Here is a 25017-nt window from a genome sequence, read left to right as displayed (position 1 = left end):
CTCACAAAAACAAAATTGTCACAGTGAGTTACCATATATATTATGCACTGTACTTTAAATTAAAAATTAACCTTTTTGAAAGAACAAAACAAAGAAAGGAAAAAAGACAGGAAGTTAAGGTTTATTCAGGTGTAATTTTACTTGTGTTGCACTGTTTTTATTTTAATAAATATTTGAAAAGGAACTGCATAATGAATATTGTCCTGTTGTCATTTTGTTATTATTGTTATTATTATTGTTATCATTATTATTATTAGTAGTAGTAGTAGAAGTAGTGGTAGTAGTAGTACTACTACTAGTAGTAATATTACAGTAACATTCTGTAATTATCATTAAATACAGGATACATACTGTAGATTCAAATACAGTATAAATACTGTAAATAGACAGTAATGTACTAAAAAAAAAAAAAAAAAAAAAAAACTTGTAAATTTACAGCAATGAACTGTAGATTTATTTCCAGTAATATACTGTAATTATAAAATACAGTTAGATACTGTAAAAATACAGTAGTTTACTGGCGAAGCTGCTGCCAGTAAATTACTGTAAATTTACACTGAAAAGTTTTACAGTGTAGGTGTGTATCAAAGACTGTTCATCAGTTTATTCTATTAACAGATGTAGATATGGATGTTGGATATATGTGTTCCTTGCTGTGGCCTTATAATAAACTCATATAATACATACAATATGTATTTAAAATAAGTGACAAAGCACACAAATTGTTTCATCAGAAAATCACTATCAATGCTGGAACATAATTATGATTAGAGGTATGATATGCACACAAAATGTTTCCCAAAGTCTGTGCTGGCTCACATGCCTCACAAGATTGGCTCAGAGTGTAAGAAGCTGAACTTTAATGCAAAGCCTCATTAGTGTCCTGCTGCTTGGCCAAGGCTGGGGTTGTCTGCACGGGACACACAGCACAGTCTGATGGCTCTATGGACAAATACATGCTGAAGATGCTCGGTGTTTAATGGCCCTAGAGTGAAAACATAGGGCAGTGCAGGAGGTCTTTTACTAGGGATGTGAGGTGCTGTGGACCAGCCTTTTGAAACTCCTCACTGTGTGTGTGCCAGGTCAGAGCCACCAGCCTGTAACCACTGAGCATACTGTTGAAAGGCAAAACACAAGATAATTTACTGTGCCCCAAAGGAAAATAGTTTTTTTTTTTTTTTTTTTTTTTGCTTGCTACAGCTCAGCAACCGGGAGGGAGAATCGGTGTGTTGCTAAAGGAAAACATCACCATGCAGCATAACTGATTATCTCTTATTCTCTCAACTGTTTTTAGAAAACACATTAAACATTCAGACATGTCTAAAAACTTCCAGACTGACAACTTGATGAATTCAAACGATGATGTGATAGTTTGATCCAAATGAGCCTCTCCAGCCTCTGCACTAGAGGGCGCTACGTACCAACAGGATCCCTGATCTTTGTTGGCTTCAGAGCATATTTCAACCCACTCCCCTGTCTAGATCTCTGTGAAGTCTCTTGAAAAAAAAAAAAAAAAAAAAAAAAAAAAACACCAAACCAAACTGGAAGTTCACACGGACCTGACCTGAGTAGATAAACTCCTACATTGAAGAACAGGAAAGCTAAACAGACAATGGAGGACAATGGAGAGCTATGAAGATGTGATTGTTATATGTGATTATTATAACTGAGTTTGCCTTACATCAAGCTACACCAGCTATCATAACCGAACGGGCACATGGATCAGGCATTTATTTACAGAAAATAATAAGGCGGGTGCCTGGTGGTTGCAGAGATTTCAAAAAGTATACAACTATCTGTCTACAAAAGACATTTTCGTGATTTGCTCTGATAAGAGACTTCTGATCATGTCAGTGGTACAAAATATGACTGCAGAAATTAGGTGACCAGCTATTGCAGCATTCATATTTAGTTGTTTTATGCTGAAACACGACTGAACAACATAGCCCAGAAAATGTTTACATTTTCTCACAGAAATTCAGCTCTAAACGGTGTTGAACAGTGTGTGCACTTCTCTTTATTTCTCTGTGTGTATGAGCACAACATAAGTCATAGAGACACAGTTTCAATATGATCCCACAGAAGATTATTTACATTCAAGATGACAGTGACAGATGAGCACCTCTTTTTATCTTTGTTCCCTTTTTCCTCTTTGTACTCGATAGTGACGTGAGCTTTGTGCGAGTTTGCAAATGTGTTTTCTTCAGATAACATTTTAACAATGGCAGGGTTAAAATAGCCCCACAAAAAGGGAAAACATATTCATTGCTACAGTATTTTGCAAGGTGTGCACAGACGTACACAACTTTTATGGACTCAGATCACAAAGTTAAGCTGGAAATTGCAGTAACCCTTTAAATGTCCACATGTCACAACAAAGTAATGTAATGTTCAGAGTGAATTCAAGGACAGTGTGATTTTAGGACACAGAATCCATCTGTGTAAAGGGCCTTTATGCTCCAATTCATTAATTGAATAAAGCAAAAGTTGAACAAAAGGGTTGTATGGTCCCATATGAAAAATAGTACGCAATAGAAAAATATCCATCAAGGAATTTTCAATGGAAAAACATATGAAAAAAATTACACATTTACAGTATGAAGGGAAAGCTCTGTAGTACTGTCCTACAAAAACACGTTTGCACACATTTTGTCTAATCATCACAGATATGTTATCACCAATTATAGACATGTGCACACACACACACACACACACACACACACACACACACACACACACACACACACACACAGGGTCTGACAATCAAGTCAATATTATCATACAAGGTTGAAATTCTTATTGGCCTGCACCGTCTTGGTTTATAAAGGACTGAAAGTAAATTCAGGACCAGATGTGTAGACGGAGACACTGAGACCATGATAACATCTGAACAGGAAAAATGCCTGGTAAAAAAACAAAAAAACAATGCTGACAGAGCATATTACAGTAAGCCTTCTCTCAGCCAACTGCACTGCTACTCCACAAGGGGAAAGTGAGTTCATGGGACGCTGCAGGTCATCACTGGTCATTCTCTGCGAGCTGATCCAGGTTAGTGGGGCGATGCACTGCATGAGCTCCAGCCTTGGTGCATGCGGTTCCACAAAAACTGTCAGTCACGCCCTGGGACGATAAAAAAGCCATCAGTTGAATTAGTTTGGTAAGTTGTAAATGTAGAGCTTTAAAGGACAGAAAAAAAAAAAAAAAAAAAACACTCACATTTTATAATACCAGGACACTGAGACTGCTGTTGTTTATGCAACTGTCGGGAGCTGTGTGACACACATCCCTTTGAATCATAATTGTAAAAGATTATTGATCTCAAATGCTATAGTCTAAGTCTTAACGTGCAATCTGTTTGGCCTAAATCTGAACGCACTGGCAAAATAACATTGAAATACAATAACCAATTTGAAAAACAATATTATCCTTGATTCTATAACACTAGTGGGACAAATATTGAGATGGATTGAAATTTAATGATATCTCAAAGAGTAATTTGAGCTTTCTTGCTGGACAGGATTAGATTCTTAGAGTTTCTCAGTCAATAAAACCTGGATGCCGGTGATAAAAATGCCACCAGGAATTTTCATGTTTGATTGTTCATTATTGATTGTTTGAATTTGGAACACAGGGGATTGTAGTATGAGGCCAAAATATAAAAATGTCAAGCGGTTCATTAAGTCATCTGAGACATCTGACAAAAAACAGAGACTGACAGACATGAAGTGCACAGAAAATCTTTTTTCATCAAAATCGTTTTTAGTCATCTACACCTAACACAGGATGGAAACTGTGGGACACACAGAGGAGAGGACAGGAGGTGGCATGTGGAAAAGGCCAGATAAGCATGTCTAATAAGAGCACTGTGATCAAACCATTTCCTCCTCTTGGTGGAAGTCTGAGCAAATAAGATAAAACAGCAGGTCACTGGGCTTTTCCACAAACGTCTCCCTCCTCTCCGCTAGTGTGGACACTGGCTAGAGATTAGGTCGACCAAGTCTCTAAATCCATACAGAAACAACAACAGGATATTTCTCGGAGGCAAACAGAGAGCGCTGCCAGAGTAATTTCCCCTCATTATCAGTGATAATGGGAACAACCTCAGACCCGCGCCAGAATCATAACACCAATATCTATCCGATCTGAAACGTAGCTCTCAGTTTATATTCACAGGAAAACCGTAAATAACAGAGATCAACTTTAGGGACTAGTTATAAAGTCATGTAATGATCACAGACTGCCCAAGCTGATAAATCACACAGCTGCAGTGGTAGAACTGAATTAGTTGTATAGCAGCACTTACAGTATGTACCTGTATGCTGTGCGGGCTGCGGGGGGGGCGGCCGTTGGACATTACATTGTAGTGTCTCGCCTCTGGGCACAAACCGAGCTGCTGAGGGGGGGACAGTGGGAGCCGAGCTGGGGGGGGCACTGAGTGACCAGGAGCAGCAGCCTTAGGACATGAGAAAGACATCAAAGAGAGAAAGAGTGGGTGAGTGAGAGAGAGAAAAGAGATAGCATTGTGTTTAAGAATACCTCAGCCAAAAGCTCAGCCTGAGTTGCACTGAATGTCAGATGAAAAGATTTAACTGAATGCCTCATGCAGAGTAAAGGCCTCAAACAGCCATTTAGCTCCATGTTGTCAGCATGGAGTTGCTCTGTGACCCCGACAAATCCATTTCAAATTATAAAAACAAGTCTTGTCTTTCCGTTCGTGTGTTCAGTACATCCCAAATCAGTGTAATTAGGGCAAAAAATTGCTAAATAAACCTTCTGCTGATAATACTCTCCGGCATGTGCACCTATGCGTGACAGCCAGGAGTCCTGCTCACCCATTGGCTACAGCCAGTGTGGCCAATCATACTCCCGGCCAGTGAAGAAGCTGGAGACGGGTGTTCAGCTCGGTGAACGTGCAGACCAGACACGCACAGTTGCTTATGCATGAGGCATTTTCCTGAAAAGGCTTATTTAGAAATATCTTACTGTAATAGTGACATTTTTTGGAATGCACTGAGCGTACAAGACAAACCTACATGAGCTGTGTCCCAAAAGCACGCTGCCTCCTAACACTGATCAGTACCTGCAGTATACTCATTTCAACATTGTACTATTTTGGCAGTTATCATGATAGAAATTCAACATAATGCACTGTTTTTACAAACTGGAAATGATGCCAAACATCAGCTGATTTTGATGTCATGTGACCTATGCCTGACCGCACTCTGCTGCCTTACAACCTCAAATCTCAAAATCATCTAGTGTAAAAAAAAAAAAACAAAAAAAAAAAAAACATGTATCTCAACTGATATTTTGGTTTATTTATTTTTTTTTTTTATGAACTTCTCCTTTTACTGTAGGCCCTCAAGTAGCTTCTCCCTTTTCTCAGTGCATTGCATTGTGGGAAAACTGTGTAGTTACTGCACAGTGTTTTCTGAGCCAATTGAGTATTGCCAGTCTTGAGCATATTGCTTTTGCATACTTTCACAGTGTGAACAAACTACAATGTCAAAACGTGGTTAAAATGGTTATGTGGAATGCTTTCGACCTGCACAACAGGTTTTACAATTTGAAATACATTTTTTTATTTTTATTGTATTTTACATTTTGTTGAAGAAGGGAAGCGGTTGGTATTTTATAACCTTTGCTCTCCATTAGGGATGCGATTAAAACTTTCTCCATCAAATATTCAAGCGTACTCAGGGTGAGTGCATGATACAAAATTGATAGCTTTTGGTTGAAATCATTCTTTAAATTCGGCGCATTCCCACTGTATTCAGGAGACGGCTGTGTGGTCAGATATGTTGGGGATGTGCATGTGTGCGAGCGTGCAAGGAGCAGCATCTGGAGATTCACCTTGCTGGCCGTCTCTGAGGCTTGGCCATGGCCGGGCAGATGCAGAGAGGGCAGGGAGGCGTTGCAGGACTGCAGGCTGGGGAGGTGATGTCGGTCGATGGATGCCGAGGAGTACGGCCGCAGGCTGGAGGCTGATAGAGCAGGAGGTTTCGTGGCTCTGCCTAGGCTGTTTGACTTGCTCTCCCTGCGCTGATACTCTATTGGAGATTGCAGGGCTGCAGTGGAGAACAAACAGATGTAGGATTACTTGGATTTTCCGTCTTAATGTGCTACACCACTTCATTCAATGCAGGGGGTTACAGAAGACACATGTTTCTAGGTTGCGGTACCATTCAGGAAGTTCCTCTGGGTCTCCAAGATCTGGACCACATCATTCACCCACGCCTGCTGCGTCTCCGGAGATGACGCCTGCATGATGAATCGTGTCACGCTACTGTCAGTCCCACGGGAAGTCAGGACCAGACGGCATGGATCCTCCTCAGAGTGCTCCTCCACACCTAAGCAACTGACCTGCACCACAGACAGGAGCCGTGTTAAGCCTTTAGAGAAACACACACACGTGCACTATCTCGTTGCATACACACATTGTTGTTTATTCGCACCTTGATGCTGTTTTTAAAAGTGTACCCTGGCAACGAGAATCCCTTCTTCTTGTCGATTGGTTCACTGAAGATGACCAGCTGCTCAAACAGGAAGACCCGCCTCTCCCTGGGTCTGGACAGGCCGCTGCTGTCCTGCTCACTGACGGAGAAGGTATCCTGTTGGAGCAGCTTCCCCTGGGCTGTGACCTTCCCCTGTAACAGTGTGCTTGTCAGAAACCTCACCACAGATCGTAAGACACTCTACTTATTCGTCATTTGTCATAACTGTCATTTCAAACATTTCATTTGTCAGCGAAAATTCAGCGTCTTATCCATGCCTCACCTCAAAGCCTTGGAGCCTGCCCACATTCATCATATCATTACAACGTTTAGGCACAAAACACATCACCTCCACGGCCCTCTGATGGAAGAAATTGGAAGGAGGAAGGCTGATGAGTGAAAACATCAAGCCATGCTTATGCAGAATAAAATGTTATATACAGTTGGCATATTCCACAGTGATGTTAATTTTTTAGAAGATCGCTCACCTGTAGCTCTTCAACATCCCTTCCTGCTTTGCTGTAGTACTTCAGGAAATCCTGAGGAGGTCAGAGGGAAGTTTAAACAAGCACTCTAAACAAGTCATTTAGTCTCATACTCACTATGAAAATCTTGTTTTTTTCTTGAAACAAGTGAAAAATCTGACAATGGGATGAGATAATCCCTCTTGACTCCCATGCAGTTTTATTTGTTTCAGGATTGTTTCTTTGAAGAAGTATAAATATGTTGAAATAAGGCAGAATAAGGCAGATCAGTCCACTGGGATCACGAAAATGAGGCTTGATTCAAGAAAACTGGATGAGCACTCGAGAAAATTGGGATTTTTTTTTGTACATTTTGGCTCATTTTTATATGGAAACAGTTCTGGTTTGTATTGAAATGATGATTTTCTATCTTCAATTATGATATGCCTTGACACTCATGAGTGGGTTAGATGAGTGCTGCTCACACTCTAATGTAGAGGTCACTGTGAGTTTTGAGGTGTCACAATATTTCGACACACCCGCTTGACACTCTCCTATTAGTGGCACCTGGGTGTACTCACGTTTTAAGACCCAATGAAGGCCTCAGTAACTTTGTCTTTTAATAAATAATTGTGTAACATGTCGAAAAGTGCACGGGTTCACTTTGTTTCTACTAGACAAGTGGGATTATCTCATCCCACTGGCAAGATTTTAATGTTGAAAATGAGACTAAATGACTTGTTACTATGGGGATTTTTGCAGTGAGAGTTATGTTGTCTTCTGTTTTTTTCCATGATGTAAATCTAACAGGTCCACTGTGACATGATAAAGCTGATGGGAGGACTTTAATATTCTCATTTTACACCAAAAAGCTCCATTACACAGAAGAGTTTTTTTTTTCTTGTTTTCACTTCTACATCATCTATGACAATGGTCCCTTGGTGCAGTTTAATTATACGATGAATCAAACTGTCTAACAGCCCTCAGACAAGATGTTCATCATTTTACTGGCCACGGGGAGCCACGTGCAAATATACACACTCTCACACACACATACACAAACGTGCAGACACACACATATTACTTTTAGCAGTAGCTGATACTTCATGATCCTCTGCACAGGTTTGATGAGCAGGTCGTTGAGCTGAAGCCTGTGGCCCAGCTGCTGCCTGAGATCCTGTCAGATAATGAAATAGGAAGAAAGGATTTCAATTTTTCTGTTAAATACACCGAGAACACCTGGAGGGGGGGTTATGAAAGTGCTTCATCAATGAAATTAAGTCCTTACCTCAAAATAGGTCTCAATGTACTCTGAGACGATGTGCTCTGACTTGGGTTTGTTCTGACAGTACACCACATACATGTGAAGACGCCGTTCCTGAAGATTCGAGAGAGAAACATGATGTGACATTTATTCCTGATTACGTGAGAGAGGTAGAGAGAGAAAGTAAAAACAGAAGAAAAGTGGGCAGACTGAATAACTGAGATGCAAGGCAGAAAAAGAAAGAAAGACTTGAAAAAAAAAGAAACTGCAGAGCTGCTTTATGTCTTCACAGTTAGGCTGTGCTCTCATTTCCCTCAAGGCTTTTTTTGAAGTTTGTTAAATAGGTGCAGCAACTTTGCTTCATTAAATAGTTCCAGTGGCTGTGAAAGAATGGTTTAATTTGCTGTGGCTTAATTAAGCACGCTACACTACATTGACTGAACTAGGAGGAGAAGCCGAGCTGGGAGAAACTGCACCAGATCAGATAGTGATATTGTCTATTGTCGTCCACAATGGAAGACTGGGGAAGGGACTGTGGATGTCCGCCTGTGTGTCCTTCACACACAACTTCCTCTGCTGGCCTGTTTTGCATGAAACTTGGGGGAATGATGGATTTTGACTCCACGGTCCACGATTTTGATTATTGACTTATTTGATTATTGGCCCACCGCAGCGCCACCCACAGGGCAACAGAGCAATAAGCTTCACACTCAATGTTGCCGACACTGCTAGGTCAAACATGATAAACCTTTGAGGAATAGTGTGTTTTTGCACTGATATTTTGCAGTATCCACAAAATTAAATGGATTGACCCATCATAGTGTCACCAACAGGCCACACAGCCCCATGCTTCAAGCAGCAATTATCACTGCACATCTTGAAAAAAGAAAAGAAAACAAAGAAACAAAAACAAGCTAAATATAAAAGACACTGGTGTTAATACAGCTTTGTGTGCATTAATAGGAGAACTGAAGCAGAATATAATTACTTTTGAGAGAAATAACTAGTAACTGTAACTACTTAGGGGAGCGCGGGGTAGAAACTAACGCGGGGTAAGTTGTAACACGGACTTTTAAGGTAGTTGCACAAGGTCAACCGGCAAGTGCTTCTGGTTAGTTCGTCACATGATCGTAAGAAAACCCAGCGCGAATTTTGGTGGGAATTGGCTGCATTTTTGAGGAGATACGTGTAAAAGTGTGTTTTACCACAAAGTAAGTGAATTTCTTTACCTTTCTAATTTTGTGACTACTGAATTGTGTGCGTGCATTACCGAATCCAATCTTACATCAATGTATTAAGCATCATGTTGCCTAAAACATAGCACTGATTCAAAACATTTAGCTAACTCATAGCGAGTGCTAGTCAGGTTTGAGACCAGTGACTACACAGTGGGGTTGGTTGTAACGCAGTGTTACAACTAAGCCGCAATAAAAACAACTGCATATTTGTCACTAACATAAGAGTAACGTTAGCTACGTAGTGTAGCTGTGTGTGTGTGTATGTGTGTGTGTGCGTGCATGCATGTGTGCACGTGTGCATGCACAAGGTGGAGCATGTGTGTGTGGATATAACCCCTATCATCATGGGATTTCTACTGTATTCTTTCTAGTAGCTAGTTTATATTGAAACAGATACTCCACCTAGTGTATTAACAGATTTTTTTCTTCTGTGAGGTTTACAAGCCAGAGTTATGATTTATGTGGTGTCAGAATAACCCCATGTGGGATGGGTTGATTGTCTTTATTCATTCATTCATTCATTCATTCATCCACAGAATGATATTACCCCTGCAGTCCGCACAACACTGCACATCTGCATGGGTTTTTACTATTATTATATGCCTATTTTTTTATTTCCTATGGTAGGCGTATAGTATTCTCGTAATATCCTAAATGGGACTCATAGCATACTTGTGGTACTGTAGGCCTGCGTTTATATTATTGGCCACAAGACTTTTATGGCAATATTGCTATAGTGTCCCTATAATATTCCTATAATATTAAAGTATTAAACTGTGTTAAACCAAACCTTTCTATAAGTGTTACAACTAAGACTCCCTTCGTAACAATTTACCCCACCTGTGGGGTAAATTGTAACATTTCTCTTCTTCCACTTAGGGTGAAATTCCACGGAAATGGTAGGTTCTAGAAACAAAGTTAAAGTGTTCATTTGTAGCAGAGATGTGTATGTTGCTTGTATTAAAAAATGAGTTCTCTAACTCCTACATATCCTACATTTTTTTGCCTTTGGCCTGAAACGTTAGGTTCTACCCCTCGCTCCCCTACTAATTCTCCGTAACTTATTTGTAATTCCAGCTCATTTTCAGATACTGAGCGGCCAGTGGACTGGGTCTTTAACACTGACTGTTTATGCTGGCTTTGAGAGTTCTGCGGTCTAATCAAAGGGTTATTACTGGACTTATTATTCTGCAGCAATTCTTACAGACAACTGACTGTAAGACGAGGACACATCTGGATGGCAGCGGGCCATGGCTTTACGCGCAGTCACAGCTTTCTGAGAAGGCTGTGACCTCCCGACAAAACTGAAAACACACACAGGGATGAGACCAAAGCAGTTCCCCTCACACCCACTGATGATATATACACTCACATGTTTGATGAAGAGTTGGGCCACGCTGTCTGGTTCACCCACACATTTCTCCAGCTCTCCCAGGAAATAGCTGTGTGACATCCAGCAGAGAAGGTCAGGCAGGAACGCTCTTCCAACCAAACAGGCACTCATGCTCACGCACATTTTTACACACATTTACACACACACACACACACACACACACACTCATAGGAGACAAATAACCATATGGGACATGTACACTGAACCACTGTGAAACCTGAGAAGCTCACAGAAAATAAGTGTGAACTGTATGAGATTGTTTTTGTATAACTAATACAGAGAAGGTGAAAGAGCGCAAGAGAACAAGAGAGGCTCCGCTCACTCACTCCTTATGCCAGTCATAGATCTGGTGAATGTTTCCAAATACGATCTTGTCCCTCCCTTTCATGTCTTCTGGAACCCCTTGACTGGCCATGGTGGCCATGTAGCCCTGTTCACACACAGAGAGAAAAAATCCTCTTTCACTTGAAGGCAAATGGACAAAAAAGAATCCCATTTGTACTGTATTGAATAAATACTATTATCAAATCACTTGGCATGTTCAGTAGTTGCTTCACTTGTATTTCTATAGAAGCGATGAAGAAGGACACACCTGCACTATGAGTCCAAGGTCTTCCACATACATCTTCTCTGTGTCTATCAGCTCAGTCAGGACATATCTGAGACAGAAGACATGAGAAAAGCATGCTTTGATGAAACACCTCCCTGACCCCCAAAAGTTACATTATTTATGTGGAGGGAAAGCATGCAACATAAGCTGCAATACATCTATAATTTATGTGATCTGATTGATGCTGATACTATTGTTTGTTGGTGTTTCTAACCTAATGTGCATTGCTTTATATTTGTAAATGTCTCTAAGATCATCATTAATTTCAGTATTGGTTTGGCAACATAAGTCTGACTCCCGTCTTGCCAATGAATAAAGCCAATTTGAATTTGAATTTGTGAGAGATCAGAGGCTGACTGAAATCTTTCAGCATATGGAAGCATATTCAGAGACACATTGGTGGCAGAGTAATGGGTTGACCTGATGACTACCAGAGGCCCTAAAGTAATTAAGTATTTCTACTGCATCACATGTAGGCTTGCAGTGGAGACCAGGTGGTAGCTAGCTAGTGTCATTGAAAAAAAAAAAAAAATCAACCAGCCAAGATATTATCAGAGCAGTGGGACACTTCCCTACCATCATTTCTACTAGCTAGTTACCTATATATATATATATATATATATATAAAGTAAACCACTTATCATGTGATTTGTCATATCCCAGATTGATTTTGTTCATAGCAAAATACAATGAGGAATGTATGCAAATGTTCATGTAAATGTCAACACCTACAGGCTCTTCTCTAAGGCAATGTTTCTCTCCTCTTCGCTCTCTACTTTAGCAGACCACTGGCTGGTCGGGTTGTCAGCCACAGGGCAGCCATTTTCACCCGGGAGAGCATTGAAGCTGGACTGCTGGCTCTAAAACAAAGAAAGAAGAGTTTGGCTATATGAGAAGAGGGGGCGCAAATCACTGGGTAACATGCGATACAGTGCTATTTTACCCATGATAATGATGGATTCCCAATACAGGCAATTCTGCAATACGTGATATATTGTATGATAATAAACTATGATACATCATGATATCTGTAACTGTAGAAGGAACAAAATGGCCTAGAAAAGGTAATATAATTTTCCAATAAGCAGTAATCAGTTGTGTTTTTTAGTGTTTTAATATGAACAGCGACTGCAACATGAACATGACAGAACAGTTCCAGTTAAAGTACCTAAGGGCAGGGAACAAACACGCCTTGTAGGAAATCAAATGTGCATCTTGTATGAAGTTGAAAATTCAATTATCGATACTTGGCATAAGTGTATCGATAATGTATCACAAGAGGAATATAGCGATATATTGCATTATCGATATATTGTCCGACTCCTAATGATAAGCATAACTGTGACGTTAGCAGAGTTTTCTGAAATGAAGTCCAACATGTGGGAAAGTGGTACGTCGCGCTGTGGAGTGTTGTCTGACCGCCGGTCTTGGCTTGACAGACACTTAAATAATGAGGCTTCATTTGCAGCTATAGCATCTCCTGATCCAGACAGCAGACAGCCATGGAAAAATAAGGAAATGAGAGAAACACACCAGGCGAGGAACTTGCGGTCTATTCCTAAGGAACCTATACACAGGGCAAAATTCTTCACTTATCCCTTTTGGAAAATACTGCCACTCTAAATCCCAAGTAAAACTACAGTTCTAAGCACTTTTTCATGTCTCTGCTGAGGATACTGTTGGGCAGAGAAAGTCGGAAAAGTAGAATCAAGAATGACGGATGAGGGTGAATAATGAGCAAAATTTGTACAATGATACGTCTCAAGTCATTTGATATGGTTTTGGTTAACTGACCAAGGCAGAGAGTTATTATCATAGACTGTATGGTTATTATATACCAAACATCACTCCTCGCCTATAAAACTGTATGATCTCCAATAAAGTTGACTGTAATCCTCTTGACGTAGCCTGACCACATTTCATTCCTTCCCTTAATGTACTGGATGATAATCCGTCTATTCAGTCAGTTTGTAGGTCAAAACTCCTCTTCTGTTCCTTTTATCTGTTTTTTCATGGTCAGTCTTTGCACTTTCTCACTTGCTCTCAGTCGCCTCTTCATGTCCTCACCCAGCCGCCCGCAGACCGACAACACCCGGCCCCTGTAACCACCATCAGAGCCTGAACAGAGTTTTGTGCCCCCATCTCCAGACATGAATTAATACACTTTGTTCATGTTCTTCTAGTCTCTCAGCGCTCATTAAAGAACTGCTTAGCTTAGCAGGAGCATTGTTCTCCTGCTTCCCGTTCTCCTACAGAGACCACGTCATGGTGGCTAGCACACACTGCAATCTCTCAAAACCATGTAATGGAGATGGCGAGGCGGCTGGTGAAACAGATGGCACAATGTGTGTACACCTCAGCCCGGGTAAAAGATTAATGTTAGTGGTGATGATCTTCACATTGCACCTCAAGAATAATGAGAGTCAGATGTTGCAAGGAACCAATATAAACATGACGTTGCAGGGGTATTGTGATCATATTAATAGAAAGGCTGAAAATGAGTTTGCAGCCATGCGGTAACATACTTGCTGCTTCTGTTGTTGCTGTGAGCTCTGATAGAGACTCCTTATCACTTATATGACTTGTTCAAGCTTTCTGTGCCAACCTTGAAGCAGTTTTGTCCAACAGGCCCCTTCCTTGCCTTGCCTTGCCTCTAGGCTTCTCAAGCTCTCCTTCCAATTTCGGCGTGACCCCCAACCCCTTCTCCCCTCTCCCCTCCCGCACCCTTCCACAGCCCTGACCCTGTTTCTGCCTGACTGTTACAGACTGCCTGGCTGCTTGATTACTTCCAGATGCTGTCTGGAAAAGCCCACAGGATTGATTCCACTGCGCAGGGTTTTTTAAAGTTACGCAGTACAGTGTCGAGTTTCCACAAAGTGGTGTGTGTGCATGTGTGTGTGTGTGTGTGTGTGTGTGTGCGTGCGTGCATGTGTGCGTGTGTGTGTGTGTGTGTGTGTGTGTGTGTGTGTGTGTGTGTGTGTGTGTGTGTGGTGGAGTGGGGTGTGTGGCACACTCTGTGACACACAAATATGTGTGGTCAAGCATGGATTTTCATTTCACTTCCTACCAAAGATGTTTACTTTTTAAATACAAATTATTGCTGATTGTTGATAAGCTCCTCAAAATCAGACAGTAATGTAATCAATGACAATGCAATCTGATAACTTCTAGTTATGTTTAGATTATGTAGACCTTCAAATCCATTTCTTCTTATTATTATTATAATCAAAGAAAGCTAATAATTTGCATTGCAATTTATACCAATTATGGCCTGCACATTGTAAATTATCACAAGCAACAATCAAAAGTAATCTTTTTCTCACATTGGGTGAAATGATGTTTGTCTCCACAGTTTAATCTCACAATAAATCCCCTTTTTTTAATCCTCGAACACATATCTGCTTAATTCATCAAGTAGTCACTTATCTGTTATCTGATTGACATTTTGGATTGCAGATATAATTTTTGTAATGAGATTACTATAATCCTATTACCTAACCTGCTATTCCCTAACTCTGAGTATCAATGCACAGGAAGTAGGACACAGTTTTCTTTTTCTTTTTCTTTTTTCTTTTTTGTGGATATTGTTTTAAATATAATCCTCAGGAAACTATAATCTAAAGGCATCTAAACTGACCAGCTGACTGTACATTATGTGCAAATGCCACATGCACTGAAATGAGAAAAAAAATGAAAAAAATAGATAAATAATTCAAAAATATGTTACTTAATTTGTTAGTTGTTACTTCGTTTATCAGTTTGACCTAATTGTTGAATGTCAACTGCAAGTATGATGCAGATTCAAATGCACATTTTACCATGCAGAATATCCTGTGATGTGTGCACTTCTATAATTCATATTCTTCAGTGTATTTCGAGGTATTTCAGTCATGCAGACTTCACTGGTTCTGGAGATGTGCATTAGCGAGGGGTTTGCATGACGAGGAGGGCTCCACTGACAGAGACTTAAAGTGACTGTGTGGGGAGTGAAGAATTTGGTGGTGAGCGCTATATAATCTTCTTATAATCTGCACTGACTTGCAAGTACTGAGCGAGCAATCACACTAAAGGTCTCAGACACAGATAAAAAGAGTTCCCCACTGCATTTCTGAGCATTTTCTGATGAAAATGCGTAATGAAAGGCCTAATGGAAAAAATGTGAAATTTTGCATACCGCGTTTCACATCACCTAAGTGACTATATGATCATCACATATTTAGCTCTTACAAGTATAAAAGAAGTAACACTTTTTTTTTTTTTTTTTGTAACTGTACTGTACTTTCTGTCTCTTCAGCCTTTCCCTCCTACTACAGCAAATCTATTTTTGGCCTCTAATTGAATATTGATATGAGTTTCAAAGGGAGATCTCAGTCTCACTGCCAGTTTTTAACTAAAATAGATATCACTTGGCTTACAACTGTAATCTACCTCTGTGCACTCAAACGAGACTGAATAAGCCTTTGAGTCGAAAGACTTGCAAGTGTTCAATCATTGTGCAGAAGAGTGACAGATACTGTACAAAGAAAGAAAGAAAGAAAGAAAGAAAGAAAGAAAGAAAGAAAGAAAGAAAGAAAGAAAGAATATTTTTGTTGTGCTGATTTTTTTTTTTTTTTTTACCAGACTCTGTGTGTCTTTGCCTTGCAGAGGGTCAGACTGGTCGTTTTGACAGGCGGGTTGTGCAGGAGAAGGAGCTGCTGGACTCAACTGACCATCTTTCCACTCCTGTATGGTGCAAAATCCACAGCGGCTATTACAAAAAAAACAATCTTTCAAAAGCCATAAATGTGCATTAAAGCAAAGCCTCTCATGCATCTTTGCCTTGGCTGTGCTCACTGAGACTCACCGTGTCTGAAAAGGGGAGGATGGTTTGGATGTCCTGTGTCTTTCCTTGAGCCTGGGATCCATGAGAGATGAGCGATGGGGGCTGCCTCCCATCTATCCTGCACATCTGCTTCTCACTTTTGACCCCTCCTCCTCGGGCATCGGAGCTCAGTTTGCGCACTGGATTGGTGAGCCATTTCTTCAGGGCACTGACCGGGTGCCGCGATCCCCCAGACGGGGAGTGGGAGCAGGGGCTGGAGTTGCCCGAAGCCTGGTGGGGTGCAGAGCCCACTGAGGGGGTGATGCTGCCCTCACTCCCTGCCACAGAGTATGGCTCTGGTATAGAGAGAAGAGAAGAGCAGTATGAAAAAGGACAGTTATGAGTGCACTGTAGGCGTGTCGGTCCACTTTGTCCAAAAAACAAACAAACAAAAAAAAAAAACAATAAAGACACAAACAAAAGATTGACATATAATAAATATCTGCTACATCACTTTTATTTTGTACCACTCACTAATGGAAACTACCTTAATAGACTGAGAGGAAGTTAACTAGCTGTGCAACATGGCCAAACACAAGCATTGCACTGAATATGTTACAACTGTATTGTATTTACACTCAAGACAAGTAAGGACAAAAACCTCAGTGATGTAGTGATGTTGTGTGCAGTGAAGTACTGGCAAAAGCATCAAAGCCAAAGCACTATTTAGAAACAAAACTTTCAGCCAATGTGGAGAACAGTGAGGTTTTTTTTTTTTTTTTTTTTTTTTTTTACCAAAGAAGACTGCAGGAGCTCAGGGACTTGCTTTGTGTTTTAACAATGTATGAAAGAACTGTGGCTTACCGCATTTGTCATTTTTCAAAATAAAACAGAATGGCTCTAATGTTACCCTGCGCTTGGAGCATAAGGACAAATGTGGACCCCGAAGCTAGAAGCACTGGGTTAAAGTGCAATAGCTAATTGTGGGGTAGATACTCTCAGACAGACTGGATTTCTGCACAAATATGTTGTTCAATTTCCTGTTTTAAGCCCTAACAGTAACTTTATTACCTGCAGCTACTGCATCAACAGACATATAAGATTAAAAATACAGAGGCACCTCTGTTCTGATGGGGGATGGCTGACAAATCTAAGAAAGAGGGACCTGAGCTATATTTGAGCATCCTGTACTCCAGCTTCAGTTTTGTGCATTTACCCTGCATTGAAAGTTTCTTTCATTGCATTAAAAATAACTTTTTTTAGTGTACTGACACACTAACACATTGTCCTGCTTTTGTAGAGGCATTTGTGGCAGATGAGCGCATAAACACAGCAGCACCCTGGAGAGAGCAACACATACGGGACATTATTCTCAGAGCAATTTTATGATTTAAAATGCAACGCAAATGTTAGAGGGTAATGGGGATTTAACTGCCAGCCTTTAAACCTCAGCACACTCAAACCAAAGCTCCACAGATGAAAGCTTTCGTTATTAAAGGATGGACAGGAAAGAAAATAACAAACAAAAAGGCAAATTTATTTGATATGTTGTTACAAATGTTATACATTGGGCACCGGTCTGAGTGATAGTGACAGCGTTGTGCTCCCAGCACATGGACAGAAACATACTGAAGAAATTAAACTTTATTTTGTGAAAATCAATACCCAATCAACAAGAAATAATAAGAGTATTTCAAATTACCACCCTTGACAAAGTTGATTTGTGCAGTGCATAGGGTGTTCAGTACCACTGCATCATACCAAATCCATCTTATCGCTTATCATTTGACAAGGGAGAGTTTAATCTTTTGTCTTGTCTAATTCTGAATTAAAGCAGTAGTTTGTCGAACTACAAAAATGATCTATTTATTAAATTGAAAACTGGTATTTTTCAGCTAATTAAAGAAGAATGAACACACACGCCAGTGGTTTTCATTCATGAATCAAGTACGCATGTAAATTTCCCAACCAAGGACAACTGCTGTTGATTGTTTTTTTCTAGCTAAAAATATAGTAAAGTTAAATCATTTCGTGTTAAGCCAATGCATTTATTAAACATTTATATAAGTGCAAGTGAAACCACCTTGCAATGACCCGCTAAGTGTAAGGGTTAAATCATTCTTTCATAGTGAGGAATTCTGGGCTATAATGATTTGAACTAAACTCTGAAGAGGTGGTTGATTGTTTCAGATACAACTTGCATAATGAAAGAAGTATTTAAACACAATCGAATGAATTTCTCCAGTCCTCCCTGCACTGTGTGATCCACAGGCAGTCATGATTGAGTTCATCATGTCACAGTGAACTGGCTTCCTCCTGCAGCTCAGGATGAGCTAATACAAGAGCTGTCACCCTTTTACACCGCAGAGAGGGTTTTGCTGTCAGTCTAAATCCCTGAACTGTGGAAACTGGTACCTAAACCATTACCACACAAATTTTAATCAAGTACCCTAACATTAACATTTCACTGCTATTCTGCTGATCCTAGCACAGTGCACTATGTCAGGAGCCCCATGCTGTCATTTTAGACACCTAGCAGAAGCCAATATCCCCTGTCAGCACATTTATGTAAGCTGTAATCATAATAACAAGTTTTCAAGAGGGCAGAGACACCACACTGACACACGTCTTGGTTCTCGTCTCATTTCATCCTGAGGAGCATGGAAAACTGCTGTGCAGCAATTTCCCCCCTTAAATACAACATAATCAGTTTCATGGACAGTGCTTTTGGCTGCAGCAATTTGACTGTAATAATTTTATTTAAATATGCTATGACATGTTGCTGTGCTGATACCTTGGGCAGGTCACTGTCAAACCAAAAGTTCAATCTCTTGAACTGCATTATTGTCATTAAAAGTGGGCCGGATTCAAACGACCGCTCTAATTAAAGTAATTCATCGTCCAGTGCTTTGCTGTCGTGCAGTGAACAACACAAACTCATTTCTGTAATGGGATGATGAGAAGAACAGCAAGCGGATTAGAGAGGGAAGGGAGGAGGGCTAGAGGGTGTGTGTGTGTGTATGTGTGTGTGTGGGGGGGGGACTGGTGGACAGTTGGGACATTTGGCTTACCTTCAAAATGAACCTTAAAGCTCTCAAATGTAATGCTGACAAATACTACTAAATTAGAGGAGGGACAGTTTGATTAAAACAGGAATTTAAAGGATGGAAGCAACAGATACATGAATAAGAGGAGATTCAGAGAAAAAGAAAGATGGGGATTGTCTTGATTGTACAAGCTGTGTTGTGGGTTCAAATTCGGCCCACAGCCTTCCCTGCATGGCATTGTCTCTTTCTGCATCCTATTTTTCCCTGTCCTTTTCCACGGTATGCTATCTGATGAATGGAAAACACCAGCCATAAAAATAAATCATAAATGTCAGAGTGGCTGTACCAACAATCAATCCCACAATATCCTCAATCACGTGGCCCAAATTTGGGAAAACAATCGGTCATAATCAGCAGACATCTACACACACCTCCATTATTGGCCATCTGTTCTCCTCCAGCTTTACTCTTTTACCTGTGATGCTGCTTTCAAGGCCAGGTCATATAAGACCACTAGCAACTGTTTTACCACATAGTGAAATGGTACAGCGGGTGCTATTTACTGGGGTTTTAACGCAGGCATTTCTACAAAAGCATCGAGATTTTCTCTGAACTGCATCTTAATGGTGCCTAATGGTCACTGTGATGTCTGAGGCGGCACTGAAGCTAGCGACTCAAATCGTGGTGTTTGTTTGAGATTCTTATGTAATGAGCCCTTTTCCCACGGAGCAACAGCTGGATCGCCATCCGGACTGCAGTGAGTGTCAACAGAGCGTGTGTCCATGCTGGCCTGCCTGCATGAGTGCTTCCTGTGTGTGTGTGTGTGTGTGTGTGTGTGCGTATATTATGGACTATGCATTTTCATCTTTTGTTGTCCACCTTCTATACATGATGATATCATCACTGAGATTCATAATTTTGTCTATGTGAGCATTTAAATGCAAGGCTGAATATCATCTACACGCTTTTGAAGAGGGCCTATTTTGACTTTAAACTTGAAAAGACTCCTTAGAAAACAAAATGGGCAAACCATTTAAATCAAACTCAATTTCTGCTTTTTTTTTTTTTTTTTTTTTAATGTTTGTTATTCATTCATTTTACAAAGACAAGGCAAATAAACATTGTTGCAGGTTCAACTCAAACAAAATAGGTATCAAATACAGCGTTTCTAGCACCAGCTAATTTTCGACCCCTGTTCCTGGTTAGGCTTTTCAATCATAAAAGGTAACCAATACAAATTTTATCAATATAAAACATCAAAAAGCATTAAAAAAAAAAAAAAAAAAAAAAAAAAACTTTGCTGTTGAAATGTTCACCTATCACTGAGAATGCTTTATGTGATATATCAGTTTTGGAGTTTATGTGATGCAACACTGCACACACACCGACAGATGGAGAGGGGTCTGGTGAGGGTGTATTCTTTCCGTAATCCCATTGGCCCTGGCTACACACCTACCAAGGGTTACTGGCAGTGTATATTTTACAATGGGACTTGATACACAACGTTGGGCAAGGGTCAAGAGTCTCTACAAAATAAACTACATCCTGAGTGCTGGGAGAGCAGCTGCAGAGAAACATGTTTTGATGCTGCTGTTGAATTGAAAGTGTCATGTTGTCTGATGGGTTGTTATGAAATGAACATGCCTTTAGCTGATGGGAATGTAAATGAGAGACAACTGCCTCCTCACCACACACACATACACACACACACACACACACACACACACACACACACACACACACACATACACACATGCAGAGTATATAAACAGTGCTTATCTGGCTCTTGTGGCACACACACAGATACAGAGAGGCAGAGACAGATAGAGCCCACTTTCATGACCTATATAGAGGTCTGTGATGATGAGGTGGTCTCTCTCGACACAGATAGATGGTTAGGAGACAGTTAACCACATAGGGCACTGTCTTCCCTACTCAACCCCATAAATGGTCATGGTCAGCAACAGCAGGACTTATTTAGATGCTGTGGGAGCTCTACTTAGAGCATGACACCACATCAAGTCTAATCATGACTAAAGCTGTGCACACGCTGCATGTCTGTGCTGCACACAGATATTTGCGTGCAGTGTGACAATGGGAGCTGTTTAAGCTCTTTGTAGCCCATGCATGGTAAAAAATGAAATCATCATTATTGCAATAAAGTCCAGCCGTTTGGTCTGCAGCAGCCTGCTTCACTTCCTGTTGGCATGTTGCCATGGTGCATACTTAACAATCCACAGCACTTGCATCATCAAAACTATAAATCACAAACAATCAGATCATCTCCATCCTGTGCTCTTCAGAAATTCTTGAAGAGTGAGAGAATACTATAATAATAGAAAAAAATAATAATGTATCATAAATGCGTCATCTCCATTGCGCCACATTAAAATGCTGAGTGGTTTCAAATGCCAAATGATTCCTATTTCTATTTCTATCTCTGACTAGCTTGCCATCATCAGTACAGTTTGAAAAGCGTCAGGGAAAGTATACGCCGCAGATGAGCAACACCGACTATCAGCTCATCCTCACACTCTATTAGAGCCATGTGCTGACAACTTGACCCGGTGAAGCTGCTTCAACACTTTCCACAGTGAGGCTGGCCAGCTCTGCTACTCTTCACCACCATTTCCTTTTAAGTTATCAGGTTTATTTCTCCATGTACTGGCAGTGATGACCTCACATACACACACTGGTGGGCTAATGGACTATTAGTCATAGCAGATTTATGTGCAAGAGTGATTAATGTGTATGGAGACAGTTAGGTTGTTGGCTGGACTTAAAGTAGATTTCTGAGCATGTTCCCCCCCAAGCATAACCATAATGTACCTAGGGGTGTTTCTCTGTGTGTTTATAAACAGCTGTTGGATATTCTGGCAAATGAACAGAGCCACACAAGGGGGGAGAATGAAGATAGAAGAAATAAAGAGGAGAAAAGCTTCAGAAGTAGGTAGAGGGAGGTCAGAGAGCTACAAGAAAACATAGGTAGGGAAAGCTTCACACCATAATGGGCAAAGAGAGGGAGAGGCTCTTTGACAACCTCACGTTGTCTCTGGATATGTTGCTCCTGCTGTGACTAGAGAAAGGAAGTGTGAAAGAGAAAAGGAACAAACAGATTAAAAGGAAAAAGAGGGACTAGTCATCGCAGGTGGGGGATGCTATCCTGCTATTACTGCTGGACTTTGGATAAACACACACAAGCTCATTCGCAGAGAGAGAGAGCAGAGACAACAAAAAGGTCCTTCTAGAATAAGAAGAGAAGAAAGCATCTTGCGTGACAGCAATAATGTCATCACATCACTCACACAAGGTGTTTTCCCAGGAAAATAACAACTGTTAGAGATGTGCGATAAAACCCTGTGGGTAAAAAAAAAAAAGGTGAAGAAAAAGCAAAGCAGAGGCGGTATAAAAATTCTCCAAGCACAAGGCTGTTTTCATTTACACATTTCACACTTATTTGATTTGCAGGGCCTATGTCTGTCGATGCATTGCAGCATACAGAGGAGCTGCTCTGCAAATCCCCCCTCGAGCAACTGGAACAACAGAGGATTTAAGGGATGGGGCAGTGATGTGTTTGTGTGTCTATGTGTGTGCATGTGTGTGTGCGCGCATATGTGTGTGTTTGTGTGCTACTGCCTTTGCTCTGTCACAGTATTGTAGTGGTACAGATTAAAGAAATCTCTCTCTGTTATTACACTCTGCCACACACACATCCGCACAGCACAAAACACAACAGCCTGCAGAAATACAAATGTTTCTGAGAAAGAAAGAAAGAAAGAAAGACAGAAAACAGTCTATGGTAATAAAATCTAAGGGATACCTCCATATGTATCAATAATAAGTTTTTCCAGTGGTACAAAACACAGAGCACAGGACTCAACATGGGCTTCCATAGAGAGGTAATAATCAACCTTTTTCACTACTGTGTCCCATAAATCTTGTTTCCTTTGTCAGACACATAAAAGAACAAAACGATTGCCCATTGAGTGTGTGTGCATGTGTGTGTTGGTGGTTTTGGGGTGGGGGGGACTTAAGTCTAGCTTTTTGGGGAAAGGAATGTCGGGAGAGTGACTCAGTGACTCCTGCGTTTCCATGATTCAATGATCAGCAGCATATTGTGAAACACTGCAGAGTTCCAGATGTGCGTTTATCTCAGAGTTTCTGTCTGTTTGGAATGTGAATCACTGCAACCTGTGCATCTCCTGTAAATAAAACCTGAAGAAAATATGGCAATTTTTATTGTGTCTGTCAGGCCTTGTTTTAAGTTAAAGGTACACAGCTTCATAAACAATACTGCCACTGTGTGTGCTTCAAACCTGGAGCAGACTGTGTATATGTATCCCTGCATATTTCATTCTGTCAATCAAATATTCATATCTCAGTAGTTACCTCTCTATTCACCGGATGATTTATTTACATTTCAACTAGGGTGGTGAGCAGGCACATACTGGGTTTTCTTCTCACACTTTTTTTTATGAAGTCCACAGTTCTCAAGGGGGATGTATAGACAAGTAAGATTTTGTTCAGACAGCACAATCGTCCTTCGTTCTCCTTCAATTCACCAGCTGCTGCTGCTCTCTAACAATTTATGAAACACAGGACAGAAAAGAGCGTAGACAATTAAAAAATATTAAATGTAAGGGGAGGAGGGGAAGATACAAGTTGGAGAATTCAGTACAGTAGTTTTTATTGTGACTTGCAGAAACTAACTTGCGCTATCAGAAGTCCCTGGAAGAGAGCAACCTGCTCTGTCTTTTCCTGTCACAGTATCTCACACTGATCATGAGATCACATCCTTTAGTGCTGCGTGCCCTGCAATACTGACTGCTGACAATAGACAGTAGTTCAGAGACATACTATACAAACTGAATTGAAGTCTTCAGCAAGTTCCTCAAAGTGTTTTCACCCAAGTACACACCACAGTCGGCAAACAGCTGGAATAAAGTTGTGCTCATGAGCGGAGCATCCACCTACCTCTGACTCGGACATAGCAGCAGCCACATTTGGTGAGCACTTTTCTGAACAGGTGTTGACACCCACACCCTCGCTGGTGGTGACCCCCTCTCATGGTGATCCACTCCTGCTAGACTCAAAACTATCAGAGGCAGGCATGGCCTGGGACATACACTAACACACACACACACACACACTACTCCTGTTGTAATCCCCAGAGGAGATGGGAGAAAAACTCTACAGAGAACAGAGAAAGCTCCACAGTCAAGTCAGTACAATCCACAGAGACGACAGTCCAAGCGCTGTTAGGATCCCATACTTGGAGGACAAAGAGAAGGAAAATGAGACAGACACAATACTCTCCAGTGCTCGCTCAGCTCAGTGTGCTGTCACATAATGGGCAAAGATTGTAAGAGGGAGCAAAAGTACGAGAGGGAGCAATAGAAAGGCAGGGGAGGGGAGGGGAGGGGATGAGAGGGAGGGAGGGAGGGAGTGAAGCTTGCATGCTGCTTGGCTGTGCCAGCATCTGTTTCCCAGTCCCACCTCCTCTCAGTTCTCCCCTCTCCCTCTTTGCTATCTCTCCCCACCCCTTTTCACCTCCCTTATCAAGCTCCCTGCTCAGTCTTTATTCCGATCCAGTCACTGTGGCTTTATCTTCCCCAGTCTGTTGGTACTGTCTTCACATTAGGCAAATGTGAATGTTTCCATACCATATATCAAGATAATTGCACTGATTCATTTTCCATTCATTTG

At 40.9% G+C, this 25017-nt stretch overlaps 1 protein-coding gene across 2 annotated transcripts; it reads right to left on the bottom strand.

The window, feature by feature from the left end:
- Window positions 1-1639: 1639 nt before the first annotated feature.
- On the bottom strand, window positions 1640-24689 carry arhgef25b (Rho guanine nucleotide exchange factor (GEF) 25b). 2 transcript variants are annotated; one of them, XM_030051115.1, is made up of 16 exons: window positions 24286-24689; window positions 16307-16620; window positions 16081-16185; window positions 12196-12323; window positions 11446-11512; window positions 11180-11283; window positions 10833-10902; window positions 8247-8336; window positions 8043-8135; window positions 6983-7033; window positions 6778-6855; window positions 6456-6647; window positions 6183-6363; window positions 5854-6068; window positions 4304-4453; window positions 1640-3120 (listed from the first exon to the last, which is right to left on the bottom strand). In XM_030051115.1, the coding sequence occupies exons 1-16, from the start codon at window positions 24377-24379 to the stop codon at window positions 3019-3021; spliced, it is 2034 nt and encodes a 677-aa protein (XP_029906975.1). In that variant the 5' UTR covers window positions 24380-24689; the 3' UTR covers window positions 1640-3018. The 2 variants fall into 2 exon arrangements, with proteins under 2 accessions (XP_029906975.1, XP_029906976.1); XM_030051116.1 differs by having other exon boundaries at window positions 4313-4453.
- Between the last annotated feature and the right edge of the window lie 328 nt (window positions 24690-25017).

This window comes from Myripristis murdjan, chromosome 5 (genome assembly GCF_902150065.1).
Source record: "Myripristis murdjan chromosome 5, fMyrMur1.1, whole genome shotgun sequence".
NCBI classification, from domain to species: Eukaryota; Metazoa; Chordata; class Actinopteri; order Holocentriformes; family Holocentridae; genus Myripristis; species Myripristis murdjan.
The sequence above is the reverse complement of the archived record's forward strand: the minus strand, read 5'-3'. Positions and strand labels throughout refer to the sequence as shown.